The 15736-nt window shown below is 34.7% G+C and overlaps 1 protein-coding gene across 1 annotated transcript in view; it reads right to left on the reverse strand.

The window, feature by feature from the left end:
• The window catches only part of LOC148941803 (uncharacterized), a 93073-nt gene that overhangs the window by 4199 nt on the left and 73138 nt on the right, over window positions 1-15736 (reverse strand). Inside the window, exons 2-4 of the mRNA XM_089103628.1 lie at window positions 2988-3103; window positions 2737-2904; window positions 1364-1522 (exon numbers count right to left, since the gene is read on the reverse strand). Of these exons, the coding sequence (XP_088959754.1) occupies window positions 1364-1522; window positions 2737-2904; window positions 2988-3103 (443 nt within the window). The remainder of the gene's footprint in view (window positions 1-1363; window positions 1523-2736; window positions 2905-2987; window positions 3104-15736) is intronic.

The following is a 15736-nucleotide window of genomic DNA, read 5'->3' on the forward strand; positions in this document are numbered from 1 at the left end:
TAGGATATATCAGACAAATACATTAAATGAAGTAATGCTATGTACGAGAATAACACTACTGCGGTCAAGATAGGAAGTGAAGTCAGCAGCTGTTTTCGTATTAAATCAGGAGTTAAGCAGAGTTGTGTTCTATCGCCTTTTATATTGATCCTTTTGATCAATTTCGTCTTAAGTAGCACAGGAAAGGCAATGGGAGACCGCAGAATCAAATGGGGTGGAAAATATCTCCTGGACTTAGATTGTGCTGATGATTTAAGCATTCTAGATGAAAGTTTGAGCAAAATGAATGAACTTCTGGAGGTTTTCCGAGTTCAGGGTGTTAGAATAGGTTCAATAATTAATGTTAAGAAGACCCAGTCATTAAGGCTAGGAATAAGTGAAAATGAAAGGGTGACATTGGGTAACGAAAAGATTGATCATGTGGAATGCTTCACTTAGGTTAATATTAGTAGTATAACTTCACTTAGCTTCCCTTAGGTACTATACTAGGTAATATTATTAGTAAAGACGGTGGGAGCAGTGAAGGTGTTTAAAAATAGAATAACTAAGGTTCAGGTTTTTTTTTCACAGGTAAAAAATTTTGGAAGAAAGGAAAGATAAGTCTGCAAAACAAGATTAGAATTTTGGAAGCTAGAGCAATGACAGTGGTCATATATGGCTCTCAAGCAAGGGCGCTCCAAAAAGCGGATGAAGATTTACTAGATGTTTTCCAGAGAAATTACCTATGGATTGTTCTGGGTATCTGGCTGACTGACCGTATTTCAAACACTAGGCTGTACAAAAAGTGTGATTCAATCCTGCTTTCTTGGGCTATAATGAGAGAAATATTGAGATGGCTAGGGCACGTTTTGCACGTTCTTCTCGGCCAACCGTTTAGGACTAAACAAAATGCAGTTCGTCCGAGATTGGAGTGGGAGGATTTACTAAAGAAAGATTTAAAGTAAACGGGTATTTCCCGAGAGGGTTTAAAGAGGGAAACTTTGAATACATTTGGATGGAGGAGGAGTGTGCGTAGCTGTGTTGGCTTTAGGCGGCCTGGTGCTGCAATGAGCTGTTAGTGGTTAATTTTTATGAATGGAAACAAATTTATACTCACTCAATACTAGAATGGTAAATTAATCGGCACTTTGTCGACATTTTGCAGCTATTAGCCAATTTGAAAATAAACCTCGCAACAGTTTTGTGTTTAACGCTTTTAGTAACTCTTTTTATGGAAGTATTATCTTTCAATAACTTTATCAATCTTTCAATAGCCATATGTGATGTTTCCCGCTTTATCAAAGCAAAAGAAAGAATTCATTGAAACAAAAAATGTTCTTTCTTATTTAAAATTGATTCAACAACATTGTTCGTTTAATTATACCTTCGTCATCACTACCCACATCATGGGAGTCAAATTCTAGAAGTGACACGGGAATCGTGGGCGAAGCACTCTCAGAGAGATTCAGATGTTCTGGCGATAGAGAAGAATTTGAAGTTCCCATTAGGGTTTCAGCAGCACATGTTGAAGGACGTTCAACACCTACAATAACAAAAAAAAATAACAAGGAAAAGAAACACTAAAATACTATAAAAATATAATTTCAATAAATTACTCAGCCACATTGCAGCTCCCAAATCCAAGAAAGCAACAAAAAGAGATAGCGAAACTTAAAAGGGAGGTAACATGAGAGCATCGAACGAACTCAAGAGTGATAATCTAAAGATATACAGCACATATAGTTATGGTGAATTCATATTCAGATATATTGTCAGTAATCTTGGTTATTATGGCGACTTTGTTTTATATTGGAATAAATAAAAACATTTATCTCAAAATAAGGATTGTTTTCAATAAAAGCATAAATTATCTTCTGGCCTCTCGAAGGCGAGAGCAAGGAGGGGGGGGGTCCCATAGTTATGCAGCCTGGGCACTTTTTTTTTATAATCAAATTGGTTTTACATTTTTTTTGTAAATTTATTCCTCTGGGTGTACTTTTCTAACAATAAGATTTTAAAAAAGCAAAAATATTACAGGCAAATTTTCGAGAGCCCCCCTCTAAAATAATAATATGGTTCGTATATGTACTAATTTCACAAAGTAATTGACTATTAATGATTTATGTCGGTAGGACTACAATTTTTTCTTAGTTTTCAAACCATTTGTAGGTAAAGCTTTTTGATGTTTTTGAACCTAATTTATTTATAAACTAATACTTTTCATTTCTTTTTTTTTTGTGCGCTAAGGTAAGTACCATGTCCCACAGGACCTTGTTTTTCTTGTTAAAGGTTGGATACTTCAAAATCAAGATAATCATGCGTTTTGAACACTGAAGAATTCTATTTGAGTCAAAATTACCCATTTAAATAGATATTTTACCAGGTAGTAGAAATTAGAAGGCAAAATAGGCACTAGGATACAAGAAAATAGGGACTGGCTCTACTTCTGTAATTTTACAAATGCAAGAATTCCTGGATATCAAGCCTTACTTGTCAAAGAATAAGAAAAACCAGAGAATTTTCACTGAACTAAAGCAAAGCGTCAGTTCAGATCTGACAATTAGCTTGCATGGGACAGCTTTAATGCTTCAACGTCTATCCCAATTTCTGTCAATAAATATCACTGTTCCATCAAAATTTTTGAGTGTTAGCTATTAACTATCCCACTTCTTCCTAGAATGGGTTGTTAGGTGTTAATTCAGAGCCGACTTATCTGAAAGTAATCTCTTGCATAAATTACAATGAATGGTTTCTCACCTGTATTAAGTCTTCGGTGGATATTCAAATAGCTTGACGAAGAAAAGCATTTCTTACCTATCTCAAACTCAAATGGCTTCTCACCTGTATGTACAATTTGATGCATGTTTAAGTTGTTTGGTCTAAAAAAACATTTCTTACAAATATCACACTTAAACGGCCTCTTACCTGTATGCACAATTTGATGCTCCTTCAAATGGCTTGAATGAAAAAAGCCTTTCTTCATATTTCACATTCAAATGGCCTCTCACCTGTATGCACTATTTGGTGCCTATTTAAATGGCTTGATGTAAAAAAGCATTTCTTACATATCTCGCATTTAAAAGGCTTTTCACATGTGTGCACAACTTGATGCCTGCTCAAGCTGCTTGGTGAAGAAAAACCTTTATTATATAGATTACATTCATGTATATTTTTTTCTGTGTGTATACTTTTATGTCTTTCTAATTTTCTGTGCCTTTTACTTTGCAAGGATGTTTTCTGATCTTCTAATCCCTTTTCATCAGATTTCGATTTTAATGAATTTGAGTAGCCGCTTCAGACCGATTCTGTGAAACAACTAGCTATTCATTTTCCTGCAAGGCTAGTTCAGATATTTTTGGCAAAAAGTGACCTTGTAACACTAGACGTTGTCTCATATCACCAATAGATTCTCTTAAACAAATGGCACATTTCATTGTCTCTCCCATTTTGTGTTCCATGAAATAAACAACAAAATTGCTATAATCACGAACTACTGTAGGGCAGACATCACACTCTTTTGATGACAGCTCTTCACATTTGATCGTTCAGTTTAATATGAGATTTTTTTTTTAATCATGCAAAAATATATATAGTTACAATGCAGGTACACCATGGGGAAATACATACCAGACAACTATTCGGTCTATAAATAAAACTAAATGAGTTTCAAGTAAATGAGTACAAAAAATTTTTTTTTTTGGGGGGGGGGTTTAAAAAAAGAATAAAAATTTGTTTCGGACAAGCATGGGGAGGTAGGGTTGAAACCCCCGAACCCCCCCCTTCTGAATATGGCCTTGTTTCACCCAGGATTTCCTCGTCACTTCTAGAATCTGACTCCTTGGATAGGGATAGTGACAACGAACGTATAATTGAACAAACATTGCTTTTAATGACAAAGGAACGATTTTGTTCCAAGGAATAATAATAGACTGATTTTCTCTCGGTTATTTTTTATTTTTAAGAAGATGAAGCTAATTACTGCACTGATATTTTCTGATTTTTTTCTGCTGAACTCCAAGTTTCTCCCAAACATGATTCAACTCAAAAAAGACTGAAGATAAATAAACATAGAATTCAACTTAAAACGACGTAAATTATGGCATTAAACATAAGGACTGGCTGTCTTGCACTTGTTCTTTTCTTTCAAGTAGGATGTTTCTCTTTCTTCAGAACTATTTAAAATGAGAGAAAGCTCCCTCTTGTAGTGTATTATCAGTTTATATCAGTAATAAATGATAATCTTGATAATATTTGTCAAGTGATTTCGTTGTTAAGCTAACTCATCGTTACCAAAAGATTCAGCTGTATCGTGAAGATCATTTATCTGTGAATGCTCATTCAAAAATATTTTTTTTTTTTTAATTCAATGGACCTTAAAATGTTTTATTAAACAAACTTTTTCTTGGAATTTTAAAAAAGACCCTAAAATTCCTCAAATATAATGTCGATGAGAAATCCAAAGTATCTCTCAAAAATTATACATATTTTACAGAGCGATGGCTTGAAATAATAGATAATTGTTTTACGATTTTGAAAAGAGCCTAAAATCCCTCTTAGTTAAGGTAACCTGAAGTTCAGGTAAGAAACGTAATATTTTTTTGGAATGTATAGCAGGGATGTGTCCCTTTATCGCAACAACAGAAACAAGCTACAGGAAAATCGGGAACAAATTGCTTAGACCTCGATCTTTGCTTTGGGTCTCAAAAACATTTCCAGATACAGTTGGCCTAGTAGGGATGTTTAATAAAGGGCAGGGGGCTATTAAAGCTGGCTGTCTTAACAAAAACAATTTTAGATTTCAATAATAAGTTTTTGAAGCTGCATTGTCTTAGGAAGATTGATAGCCAAGGGTGATATCTGTTCATCCAAGATTGTACACAAGAGTATCCACGATTGATAAACTGTTAAAAAACTGATTTATTTCTTTAATCAGTTTTTGAAGCTGTGTTGTATATTAGGAATAGTGATCTACGGTATTGATATCCAAGATTGTATCCAAGAGTATCCAAGTTTATCCAAGAGTATTGAAGATTAATAAACAGCTTAAAAACTTATTGAAGTCGTTAATCAGTTTTAGAAGCTGCATTGTCTATTAGGAAGAATGAGATACATGTGATATCCAAGAGTCTCGGTCACGGGTGGGGGTTATAAACTGGTTTCCTATTTATCTATTAATTTTATTTCTGAATAGAAATTGCTGAATCCATTATTGATTAGTGACTTTTAAGACTATTTTTGCAACAGCTCATGGTTGAAAATATCGATGTGGGTACAATGCATTATTATTTTTATCTTTTTTTGTGTCTTAACCAGGGCACTTCGAATCGAAGGAGTTGTCTTAGGAACTTCGAAAAGGAACTTTGAAAAATTAGACTGGTTTAAGTGAATACAAAGACAACAAAAACAAAGAAAGACAAAATTGAAATGTTCCACGTAGTTGAAAGGTCTGGAAACTATGTCTTTGAGGATGATAACCCCCTCACAGCACTCAGGTCAAGGGTTGTAATTTATGCCCTTGGGCATATAAGGTTTTTATAGAAAGCGCTGTCGTAGAAACTTGAAAAAGGGCTCTTTCCATTGGTAAATGAAAGGGCTAGTGTCCATTTTAGTATTCGGCAGTGATTGGAGGGCAACTAACCCCCCTCTCTCGCCCACCATTTCCCCAAACACATTCAACCAAAATTTTGAGACAGCAATTTTCTTCAACGTAGTTGAAAGATCTGGAAACTAGGTCTTTGAGGATGTCCCCCCCCCCCAGTCCTCTGACATGGTTTGTAAGTTATGCCCTGTGGGCATATAAGGTTTTTATTGAAAGCCTTGTCGTAGAAACTTCAAAAGGGCTCATTTGATTGGAAATTGAAAGGGCTAGTGCCTTTTTTTAATAGTTGAAAGTGATTAGAGAGTAACTAACGGCCCTCTCATGCCCACCATTTCCCCACATCCAATCAAAATTTTGAGATAGCCATTTCGTTTCACGTAGTTGAAAGTTCTGGAAATTGGATCTTTGAGGATGACAACCCCCACACAGCCCTCAGGGCAAGGGTTGTAATTTATGCCCTGGGGGCATATAAGGTGCTTTTAGAAAGTGTTGTCATAGAAACTACAAAATGGCTCATTCGAGTGGAAATTGAAAGGCCTACTGCCCTTTTTAATATTCGAAAGTAATGGAAAGGCTTGAATCGATGATCGATGTGTTTTTTTTGTTTTGACCTGGGCACTTCGTATCGAAGGAGTTGTCTTAGGAACTTCGAAAAGGAACTTTGAAAATTTAGACTGGTTTAAGTGGATTCAAAGTCAATAAAAAAGAAGAAAGACAAAATTGAAATGAAAGATGAAAGGGAAAAAAATGAAATCTAATAAAATTCAAATGTGGTTCATGTTATTTCTTTAATTTTTACCTCATCGGAGGCTATAAGCTCCTATGTCAGTTTTTGCGCTCTCTTTGGTTGATTATATCCCAAATGAACGCAGAGCTTTTTCAAAGTATTGGGGAGGGGGAGGGTTAAATCAGATCACTGAACATTCATTTTCAGAGTTACTGCATACCTATGGTAAAAACTTTCAAAATTGTTTTTTTTAAGTAAAACAGTAATACAAAATTGTACAGAAGGATTTACAGGAAATTGGAACTTCCTGGGAGGGTGTAAAAAGAGAGGCTTTGAATAGATTGAGATGGAGGAGCGTGCGTAGCTGTTTTGGCCTCAGGCGGCTTGCTGCTGCGGAGAGTTGTAATAGTAGTAGTAATTTAATAGACCCTGACTCCATCAACCCCTCTGCCCGCTTATGCTTGGGTATACCCACAGAGTGTACATTTGATCGTTCACTTTTATATTAGCTTTTTATTTGAATCCTACAAAACTATTCTTGAATGATATGGAGATAGATGGACCTACAGCATGGAGGGAGCTAGAGGAGAAAATTATTTATCGAAACCTTTCTGTATATAATATTTGTAAGGGTTTCTTGTAACTCCCCCCCCCCTCTCTTCTCCCCACTTATGCTTGGGGCATACCCACAGAGTCTACATTTGATCGTTCAGTTTAATATTAGATTTTTTTTTCTTTAACCATGCAAAAAAATATATAGTTACAATGCAGGTACACCGTGGGGAAAGACAGACCAGACAATTATTCGGTCTATAAATAAAACTAAATGAGTTTCAACTGAATGAGTACAAAAAATTTTTTTTTTTGGGGGGGGTGTTAAAAAAAAGAATCTAAATTTGTTTTCGACAAGCATGGGGAGGTAGGGTTGAAAACCCCCAAACCCCCCCTTCTGAGTATTGCCTTGCCTTTATTAGAAATATATCCTTATCTAGTGCTGGGAAAACCTTTTTCAGCCAATTTAGTGAAAACAGGGCTTCCAGTGACCCAATTATGGGCTATAGGAAGAAGATAATTCTGTTATATCCCACAAATACAAAAAAGAGTCGGGCTTAGTAACTTGAGTTGGGCAGAGTAATAGAGTTAGATCATTAAAAAAAAAATCTTTGGGTACATGTCTATACACTGAGGATTTTTAATACATTACTCGAAATGTTCGTGAAAAAACTAAAACAGTGATTTGCAATTTAAAACGTAGTTTTATATTTCTTATTACTATTTTCATGAGTTAATAAGATTATTATTTTTGTTCCGTATTTTTTGCTTTCTTTAAGTTTAATTTGGGGCTTCTTTTTAGATTATTTTTGTAATTTAGTTTTATTTTCTAAATAAATAAGGTTTTATTTTCTGCTGTTAGGGTTTTAGGTTTGGGGGGGGGGGGATTTAAAGAATGTGTCGACAGAATCATTGAGTATAATTTCAAGATGTTGACAAGTTTCAAGATGTGATAGTTTTCAAGATGTTGACAAGTGGCACCGCCACCTTGGAACCCCTCCACTTTAGCTGTGCCCCTGACAAGATTTCATGGTTTTAATCGATTAAATCTCGGATTTTTTACCCACACAAGTGAACATTCATTAAACAGAAATATAGGGTTTATTCTATTCTTTTTAGTGGTTTTGGTAGAAGTTATACGTTTTTGAACCTACCATACATTTTGAATATTGCTGCATCAGGTGCGTATTAACAACAACTATACTTTGGCTTCATTTAACTCACCTATGCTGCTATCTCCACCACAGTCAGACTTAGATGGTCACTCTGTCCCCAAGATCATTTATTTTTCGATATCCGATAATGACACTGACCCCCATTACGGTCTGATAATATTGGCCTGCCCTAATTGTTATAATGCCAATTTCTTCGGTTTTCTTATTTTATTAAGTTCAGGGAAGAAATTTAATTTAATTTTTTTACAACAGGGATGATGCATTCTACTGCGTGCAGGTCTGATGATATGAGTCAGTTAATAGACTTAGGCCCAAAACCGTTTGTTAGGGTGGAAAAACTGACAGAGAATTCTATTGAAGAATTAAAAGTTGGAATCCGGCGTTGTAGCACCTATGGAAAAACAGAGAAATCCCGTTTAATCCTAGATATTCACATTGACACTGGTTGTGAAGAGCTGTCACCAATAGAGTGTGATGTCTGCCCTACAGTAGCTCGTGATTACAGCGATTTTGTTGTTTATTTCATGGAACACCAAATGGGAGGGACAATGAAATGTGCCATTTGTTTAAGAGAATGTATTGGTGATATGAGACAACATCTAGTGTTACAAGGTCACTTTTTGCCAAAAATATCTGAACTAGACCTGCAGGAAAATGAATAGCTAGTCGTTTCACTGAATCGGTCCGAAGCGGCTAATCAAATTCATTAAAATCGGAATCTGAGGAAAAGGGTTTAGAAGATCAGAAAACATACTTGCAAAGTAAAAAGCACAGAAAATTAGAAAGACATAAAAGTATACACACAGAAAAAAAAATACATGAATATAATCTATGTAAGAAATGTTTTCTTCACCAAGCAGCTTGAACAGGCATCAAGTTGTGCACACAGGTGAAAAGCCTTTTTAATGTAAGATATGTAAGAAATGCTTTTCTTCACCAAGCGATTTGAATAGGCATCAAATAGAGCATACAGGTGAGAGGCCATTTGAATGTGAGATATGAAGAAAGGCTTTTTTCATTCAAGCCATTTGAAGGAGCATCAAATTGTGCATACAGGTAAGAGGCCGTTTAAGTGTGATATTTGTAAGAAATGTTTTTCTAGACCAAACAATTTAAACATGCATCAAATTGTACATACAGGTGAGAAGCCATTTGAGTTTGAGATAGGTAATAAATGCTTTTCTTCGTCAAGCTATTTGAATATCCACCGAAGACTTCATACAGGTGAGAAACCATTCATTGTAATTTATGCAAAAGATCATTTTCAGATAATTCGGCTCTGAATTAACAGCTAACAACCCATTCTAGGAAGAAGTGGGATAGTTAATAGCTAACAATCAAAAATTTTGATGGAACAGTGATATTTATTGACAGAAATTGGCATAGACGTTGAAGCATTAAAGCTGTCCCATGCAAGCTAATTCTCAGATCTGAACTAACGCTTTGCTTTAGTTCAGTGAAAATTCTCTGTTTTTTTTTATTCTTTGACAAGTAAGGCTTGATATCCAGGAATTCTTGCATTTGTAAAATTACAGAAGTAGAGCCAGTGCCTATTTTCTTGTATCCTAGTGCCTATTTTGCCTTCTAATTTCTACTACCTGGTAAAATATCTATTTAAATGGGTAATTTTGACTCAAAAAGAATTCTTCAGAGTTCAAAATGCAAGATTATCTGGATTTTAAAGTATCGAACGTTTAAAAAAAAAAACAAGGTCCTTTGGGGCGTGGTTCTTACCTTAGCGCACAAAAAAAAAGAAATAAAAAGTGGTAGTTTGTAAATAAATTAGGTTCAAAAACATCAAAAAGCTTTATCTACAAATGGTTTGAAAACTAAGAAAAAATTGTAGTCCTACTGACATAAATCATTGATAGTCAATTACTTTGTGAAATTAGTACATATACGAACCATATTATTATTTTAGAGGGGGGCTCTCGAAAATTTGCCTATAATATTTTTCCTTTTTTAAAATCTTATTGTTTGAAAAATACACCCAGGGAAATAAATTTACAAAAAAAATATAAAACCAATTTGATTATCAAAAATAAGTGCCCATGCTGCCTGACTATGGGAGCCCCCCCCCCCCTTCCTTTCTCATGCCTTCTAGAGACCCGATTATAACTTATGCTTTCTTGAAAACAATCCTTATTTCGAGGTAAATGTTTGTATTTCTCGCAATATACAAAAAAATCACCATCATAACCAAGATTACTGAAAATATATCGGAATATGGATTAACCATTAATATATGTGCTGATATTCATTCCTGAAAGTCTAAATAATTTTTTGAAAATCCTCATCATGCCCTGAAAATTTTGACTTATTGTTCTAATCTGTTCCTAACATACTGTTGATACATCCTTTTGACAAACTCTTTGCAAACTGTGTGTTTTGATTATGTCCGACTTCCCTTCTGATATTATCTAACATTTTCATCTTAATATACTTAGCCTTAGTAGAAGTCCCAATAGAAATAGTAGTTGTTGTAATAGCGTGTACATATTGCATTTGAGTCAATTGATAATCCCCCTCATCTTTCCCTGAAAGCTAAAACTTAATACATTAATACATAAGGTTAAAATCGCCCCCATCCCGATAAAAAAATACTATCTGTAAACAATGGGTGAATTGCATAACTCACAGTTCTTGCCTCATTGGCTGTGGTTGGACATTTCAACTTATTTAAATAAAATAGTGTTGGGGTTCCATCCCTGTTTCTTTTCCTTTCAGATAAATGACCTGTTTTCGTTCTAGTTACATTTGCTTAGATTTGCCTATATTATAATTTGCAATGACAACTTAAAAGTCTCGTTTCTAAGCTATAGTTGTGTTGCAATAAGTAAGCTTTGAAGTAAATTCTATTTTTGTACTTCCTGGTTTGATTCATTGAATAATAGGGCTAGGAAGGAAGAATTGGTTATGAATGGGGATTGAGATGACTGGCTGGGCCAAGTGAAGGTCCACACCTGTGGATGGTTGTGTACAGTATATTATTTTTGATTTAGTCTGCGTTTAAACCCCGCTTGGAGAAACAAAATTTTCTGTTATTATTGTGACCATTTTGAAGAATAGACGTAAGATATTTTCTACAAACTGTGTACTAGTTTCTATAACCGATGCAGATTAGAACTAGACCTAAGAGATACCATCATTACTTACGGACAGGGGGGTTTGTTACCACCAAGAAGACAGCTGGAGATTTTCCAACCATAACCCAGGGAGGGTGCATTTGGCTTGAGAATCTGGCAATTTGACCTGTCGGTCGTGTTATCATACCCTGGGACAGGATATATTGTAAAAAGGGCAATATAAAACCTGATATTTTGCAGAACCGGTGTGGTGGAGACAGGCATCACATTATAATTTGCGGCTGTAGCTTTCCCTTCCAGTAAATGGTGACACTGGTATATAATCACACCAGTGGCGTTGTTGCCTACCGTTATAACTCAGGTGGCTAAATAAATACCACGAACAAATAGTATTTTGAAAAAAAACTATATGTTTATATTAATATTCGCAGTGTGGTACAAGTGAAGTATTTGAATTGCTTGGATGCTTTATATGTCGAACCAAAGATACTGCTCTTTATTTCTAGAATAAGCAAGAACTGGACAGCCATTGTTACAAAAAGCATCAGAGCCGTCTTCTGTTGAATTTCTTTCGTCTGAAATAAGTCTTAGTGTTTGTAGAATAACACGTTAATGCAAGTGGATATTTGCTTGCATTAGCCTTGCTTTGCTTGCATATTTAATAGCCACTCAATCTTCTGTTCTTCCAGTTATTGTTGGGTTCTAAGAAAAATTTCATTTTATCTTTGAATCATCTTTTTGATATCCAATCGCTTTCAAATCGCTCATCGAACTGATAGACTATTTGAGCCTTTCATCAGTTTGAAACTGTCACAAGTTCTTAAATGTTTCCAAAAAATTTAATAAAAGATCAACAGACTCGGAATTTTTCTCTGTAGAAAATTTTATTTTTCACAGAGGAGGGAAGCGGATTTCCGGGCATTATTTGAACAAACGATCAAACATTAAACAAACAAAAGACGTTTTTTCAACTGAAAAGTAGGAGCAGTACTAAAACTTAAAAGAACAGGAGTTATTCAGTATGAGACGGGCTGCTCCCTCCTCAATACTTCAGTTTTTATCCTAAAGTTTGACGTTTTTTCCCAGTTGCTTAAGACCGTCTCATGAAATATTAAGGTTGGGCCGTTCGATTAGAATTAGAAGATTTTTTGAAAGTACTGAAAACTTCAAGGTGAAGAGCAATTGATTGAATTGAGGGCAGTCCCCTTCGTATATGGTACTATTTTTGTTAGTTTTAATTTTTAGTGTTGATCCTTACTTTGAGTGGAAGGAAGTTTTTATTTATTTTATTCAATGAAGTGTAGATATATTCCTAAAAAATTATTTACGCTTGGAAAATGATTAATGAATTAAAAAAATAAATTAAACAATCTCTTATATAAAAGATTTCTTATTATTAGCTGAATGAAGTTAATAAATGTGTACTAGTAGTGGAAAAAATATAAAAAAAAAGTTGTTAGCTTGTAAGAACAGTGTTGATGTGTTATGTTGTTAAATCTTATGAATTTGTTGTCAGTTTTTCCGTTGAATAAATACATTCAATGTTTCCCCCAACATGATTAAACGAAACTTTTCATGTTTTCTATTTTTTGATTGTTTTAGAATCCTCTATATTAGACTGCTGCTTCATTTTGGTTGACCCCCCCTCCCTAGGTTAAAAACGGGTTCCGGCAGCCTGAAAACGGGCTCCATCATATGAACCCTAGTAGCAATAAGCTGAGGAGTAGAGGAGAGTCAAAGAATGTAGATATATTTTGCTAATGTTTTGCAATGTTTTTTTATTAAGTTGTTTCTGCTCAAGTGGTCATAAATAAGAACTAGACAAATTGATTCATTACGAAACATAGCTGAATGAAGTTCATAAATGTGTACTAGTAGTGGAAAGAGTATGAAAAAAAGTTGGTAGCTTGCAAAAACAGTGTTGATGTGTTATGCTGTTAAATTTGTGAATTTGTTGTTAGTTTTTCAGTTGAATAAATAATTCAATGTTTCCCCCAAAATGGTTGAACCAAACTTTTCATGTTTTCTATTTTTTGGCTTTTTTAGAATCCTCTATTTTAAACGGCTGCTTCATTATGGTTGAACCCCCACCCATAAAAAAAATGGATATATATTTTACTAATGTTTGAGGATGATTTTGTTTTAGTAGCATAATCTATGAACAAGCGATAGAATTTTGTTGATAGGACAAGCGTTTATTTAGAAAAGAAGCACTTAAGTTTCTGAATTTGAAAAAATTCAGTGCTGGGAAAATCCAGGCAATGTTTGAGGATGATACTGTGTTAGTGGCAGAATCAATGAACAAGCGATAGCCTCTTGTTGATAGAACAAGCGTATATTTGGAAAAGAAGAGCTAAAAATATTTAGCGAGAAGGGTTGAGTCCGAAGATATTCGTCTGGGACTTAAAAAAGAGTTTATAGATTTGGGTTGTAATTTTACAGCAAAGGGTTAGTTTGATAAAATACAGAGATATGTTTTCAAAAGGGAAGCGCGACTCAAATCTTAGGCTAGGCCTTCGGAAAAGCTCCTGAAGATGTCAGATTGTTGTATTGCCAAAGCATCATATTAATTTAAAGCCCTGTATACGTTAAAGAATAGCTAATCTCAATAAAGAGAGTAAAAAAGAAACGTGGCGAGTATGATGTCTGATTCTCTGGAATAAAAGCATAGGTACGGTGTGATAATGAAGAGAGAAAATAAAGGGTAGCAGGACCAGGATATTCAAAAATGGCAACTGGAAAGGGTAAAGTAAGTTTCTAACACAAATGCACTTTGAGCTACAAAATCCATGGAAAATTCATTAATTTTTCCATTACAAATGTTAGGGGTAATTATAGTCCCGTTCTTCTACCCAACCAAGTGCAAAGATTGCAAATCTAAGATTCTACAATTTTTGCACAGATTATTGATTTTTGCTTTATCAAAGTGCTTAGATCCTATAGTTAACTGTAAACAGAATATTAGAGAAATCTGATGACAATCTCATCAGAGTCCTTAAACCACTGATCAGAGCATAACAAAGTAATACTTGTAAGAAGTAAAATTAAGGTCCTCAGATTGTCTTTAAATCCTATCTTGTCAAAATATGGAACATCTTAGCGACTTAATAAGTCAGAAAAATGTTGGCGGCTTTTATTAAACGTAGCCTGAAAACTATGTCAATGTGAACTGAAAACTATTTTAACTATAATCCACCAAAAATAGATGGCCCGATTTGCAAAACAGTCATTTTTTTAGTTGAACAAAACAGCCATCTTTAGAGAGAAGACTGACCTGATTGATTCTATTATTTTTAACTGGAATTGAGACATCTGGTTTTATTCTTAGGTGTAGGCATTAAAAGTGAGCTTTGTTAGTCATTCATGAAGACCATACATAGGCCTAGGCTACTTCTTAGAAAGAAGCACTGAATAATTGGAGTGGCTGGCCTACAATTGAATTCTCTGTTTGATACTTTAAAGCTGTTTGTTCCTAACCTTTACAGTTATGTCCTCTCCCCTAATTTGGGTCAATATATACGAAATCATATTATTGAGTTAGGACTAAATTGAATACACCATTTGATGCCTTTTTTTATGCTGATTGCAAATATAATAAGCATTTCTATAAGAAATGAATTTCAGCCCCCCCCCCTATATATGCCAATTCAGGGTTAGGCTTGGCTAGGTAAAGCCTATATAGGGGGGGGGGGGCTGAAATTCATTTCCAATAGAAATGCTTATTATATTCATAATCAGCATAAAAAAAGGCATCAAATGGTGTATTCACTTTATTTGAAACTCAATAATATGATTTGGTATATATTGACCAATTTATCTAGGTGTAGCCCATTAGGGACATCCACCATAGCCTATGGCTAATATAGACAGGGGCATCATTTGGGGGTGGCAGTTGCCCCCCAGTAATGTGGAGAAAAAATATATTATACATCCCATGCCCTTTGACTATCCAGACATGGACCCCTCTTGCCTCCCCAATAAAAATGCTGGAGAATTGCCCCTGAATATAGGGGTAAAGTTCATTTGTGATGCAAATGAATGTTATGTTTAAATTCAGGATGCAATTCTGTGTAGGGGGGTATAGGCTATACTCTGTAAATATATAGGTTCTAAAAAATTCATGAATTTGTTTGAAAAACCGCTAAAATGGGGATGCATTCCCCCCCCCCCCCAAAAAAAAATGTGTAAGCTATGTTTAGTCTGCACATTATGGAGTAAGAATTGTTTTCTTAACATGTTTCCTTATGTCCAGCGTGGCTCATAGGCTTATAATAGGACTACTGGTTGAATGATTTAAAGCTTTGTAGGTAAATTTCTAGGTTGCCCTATAATTTAGCTTGGACAAAAGTGAAAACATCATTTGGTTTCTTTTTTTATGCTCTTTCGTAATTCAATAATTGGCTTCTTTTGCCAATTGCATCTTCAGCTCTTAAAGGGGCCCCAAAGGTATTTCATTTTGGTAACCATGCAAAGAAATTATAACCTAACCTGCAAAATACTGGATTTTCAATTCAAACTGTTTTCTTACTGTTTCAAGTTTTTCATATACCATCAACAAAAATAGCACTGAATTTGGCAATTCAAAACTTTCCTGTTGACAATTCAGGGTATATATTTT

Source organism: Artemia sp. Qi Xiang Cuo, chromosome 17 (assembly GCF_049724085.1).
Source record: "Artemia sp. Qi Xiang Cuo chromosome 17, ASM4972408v1, whole genome shotgun sequence".
Classification (NCBI taxonomy): Eukaryota; Metazoa; Arthropoda; class Branchiopoda; order Anostraca; family Artemiidae; genus Artemia; species Artemia sp. Qi Xiang Cuo.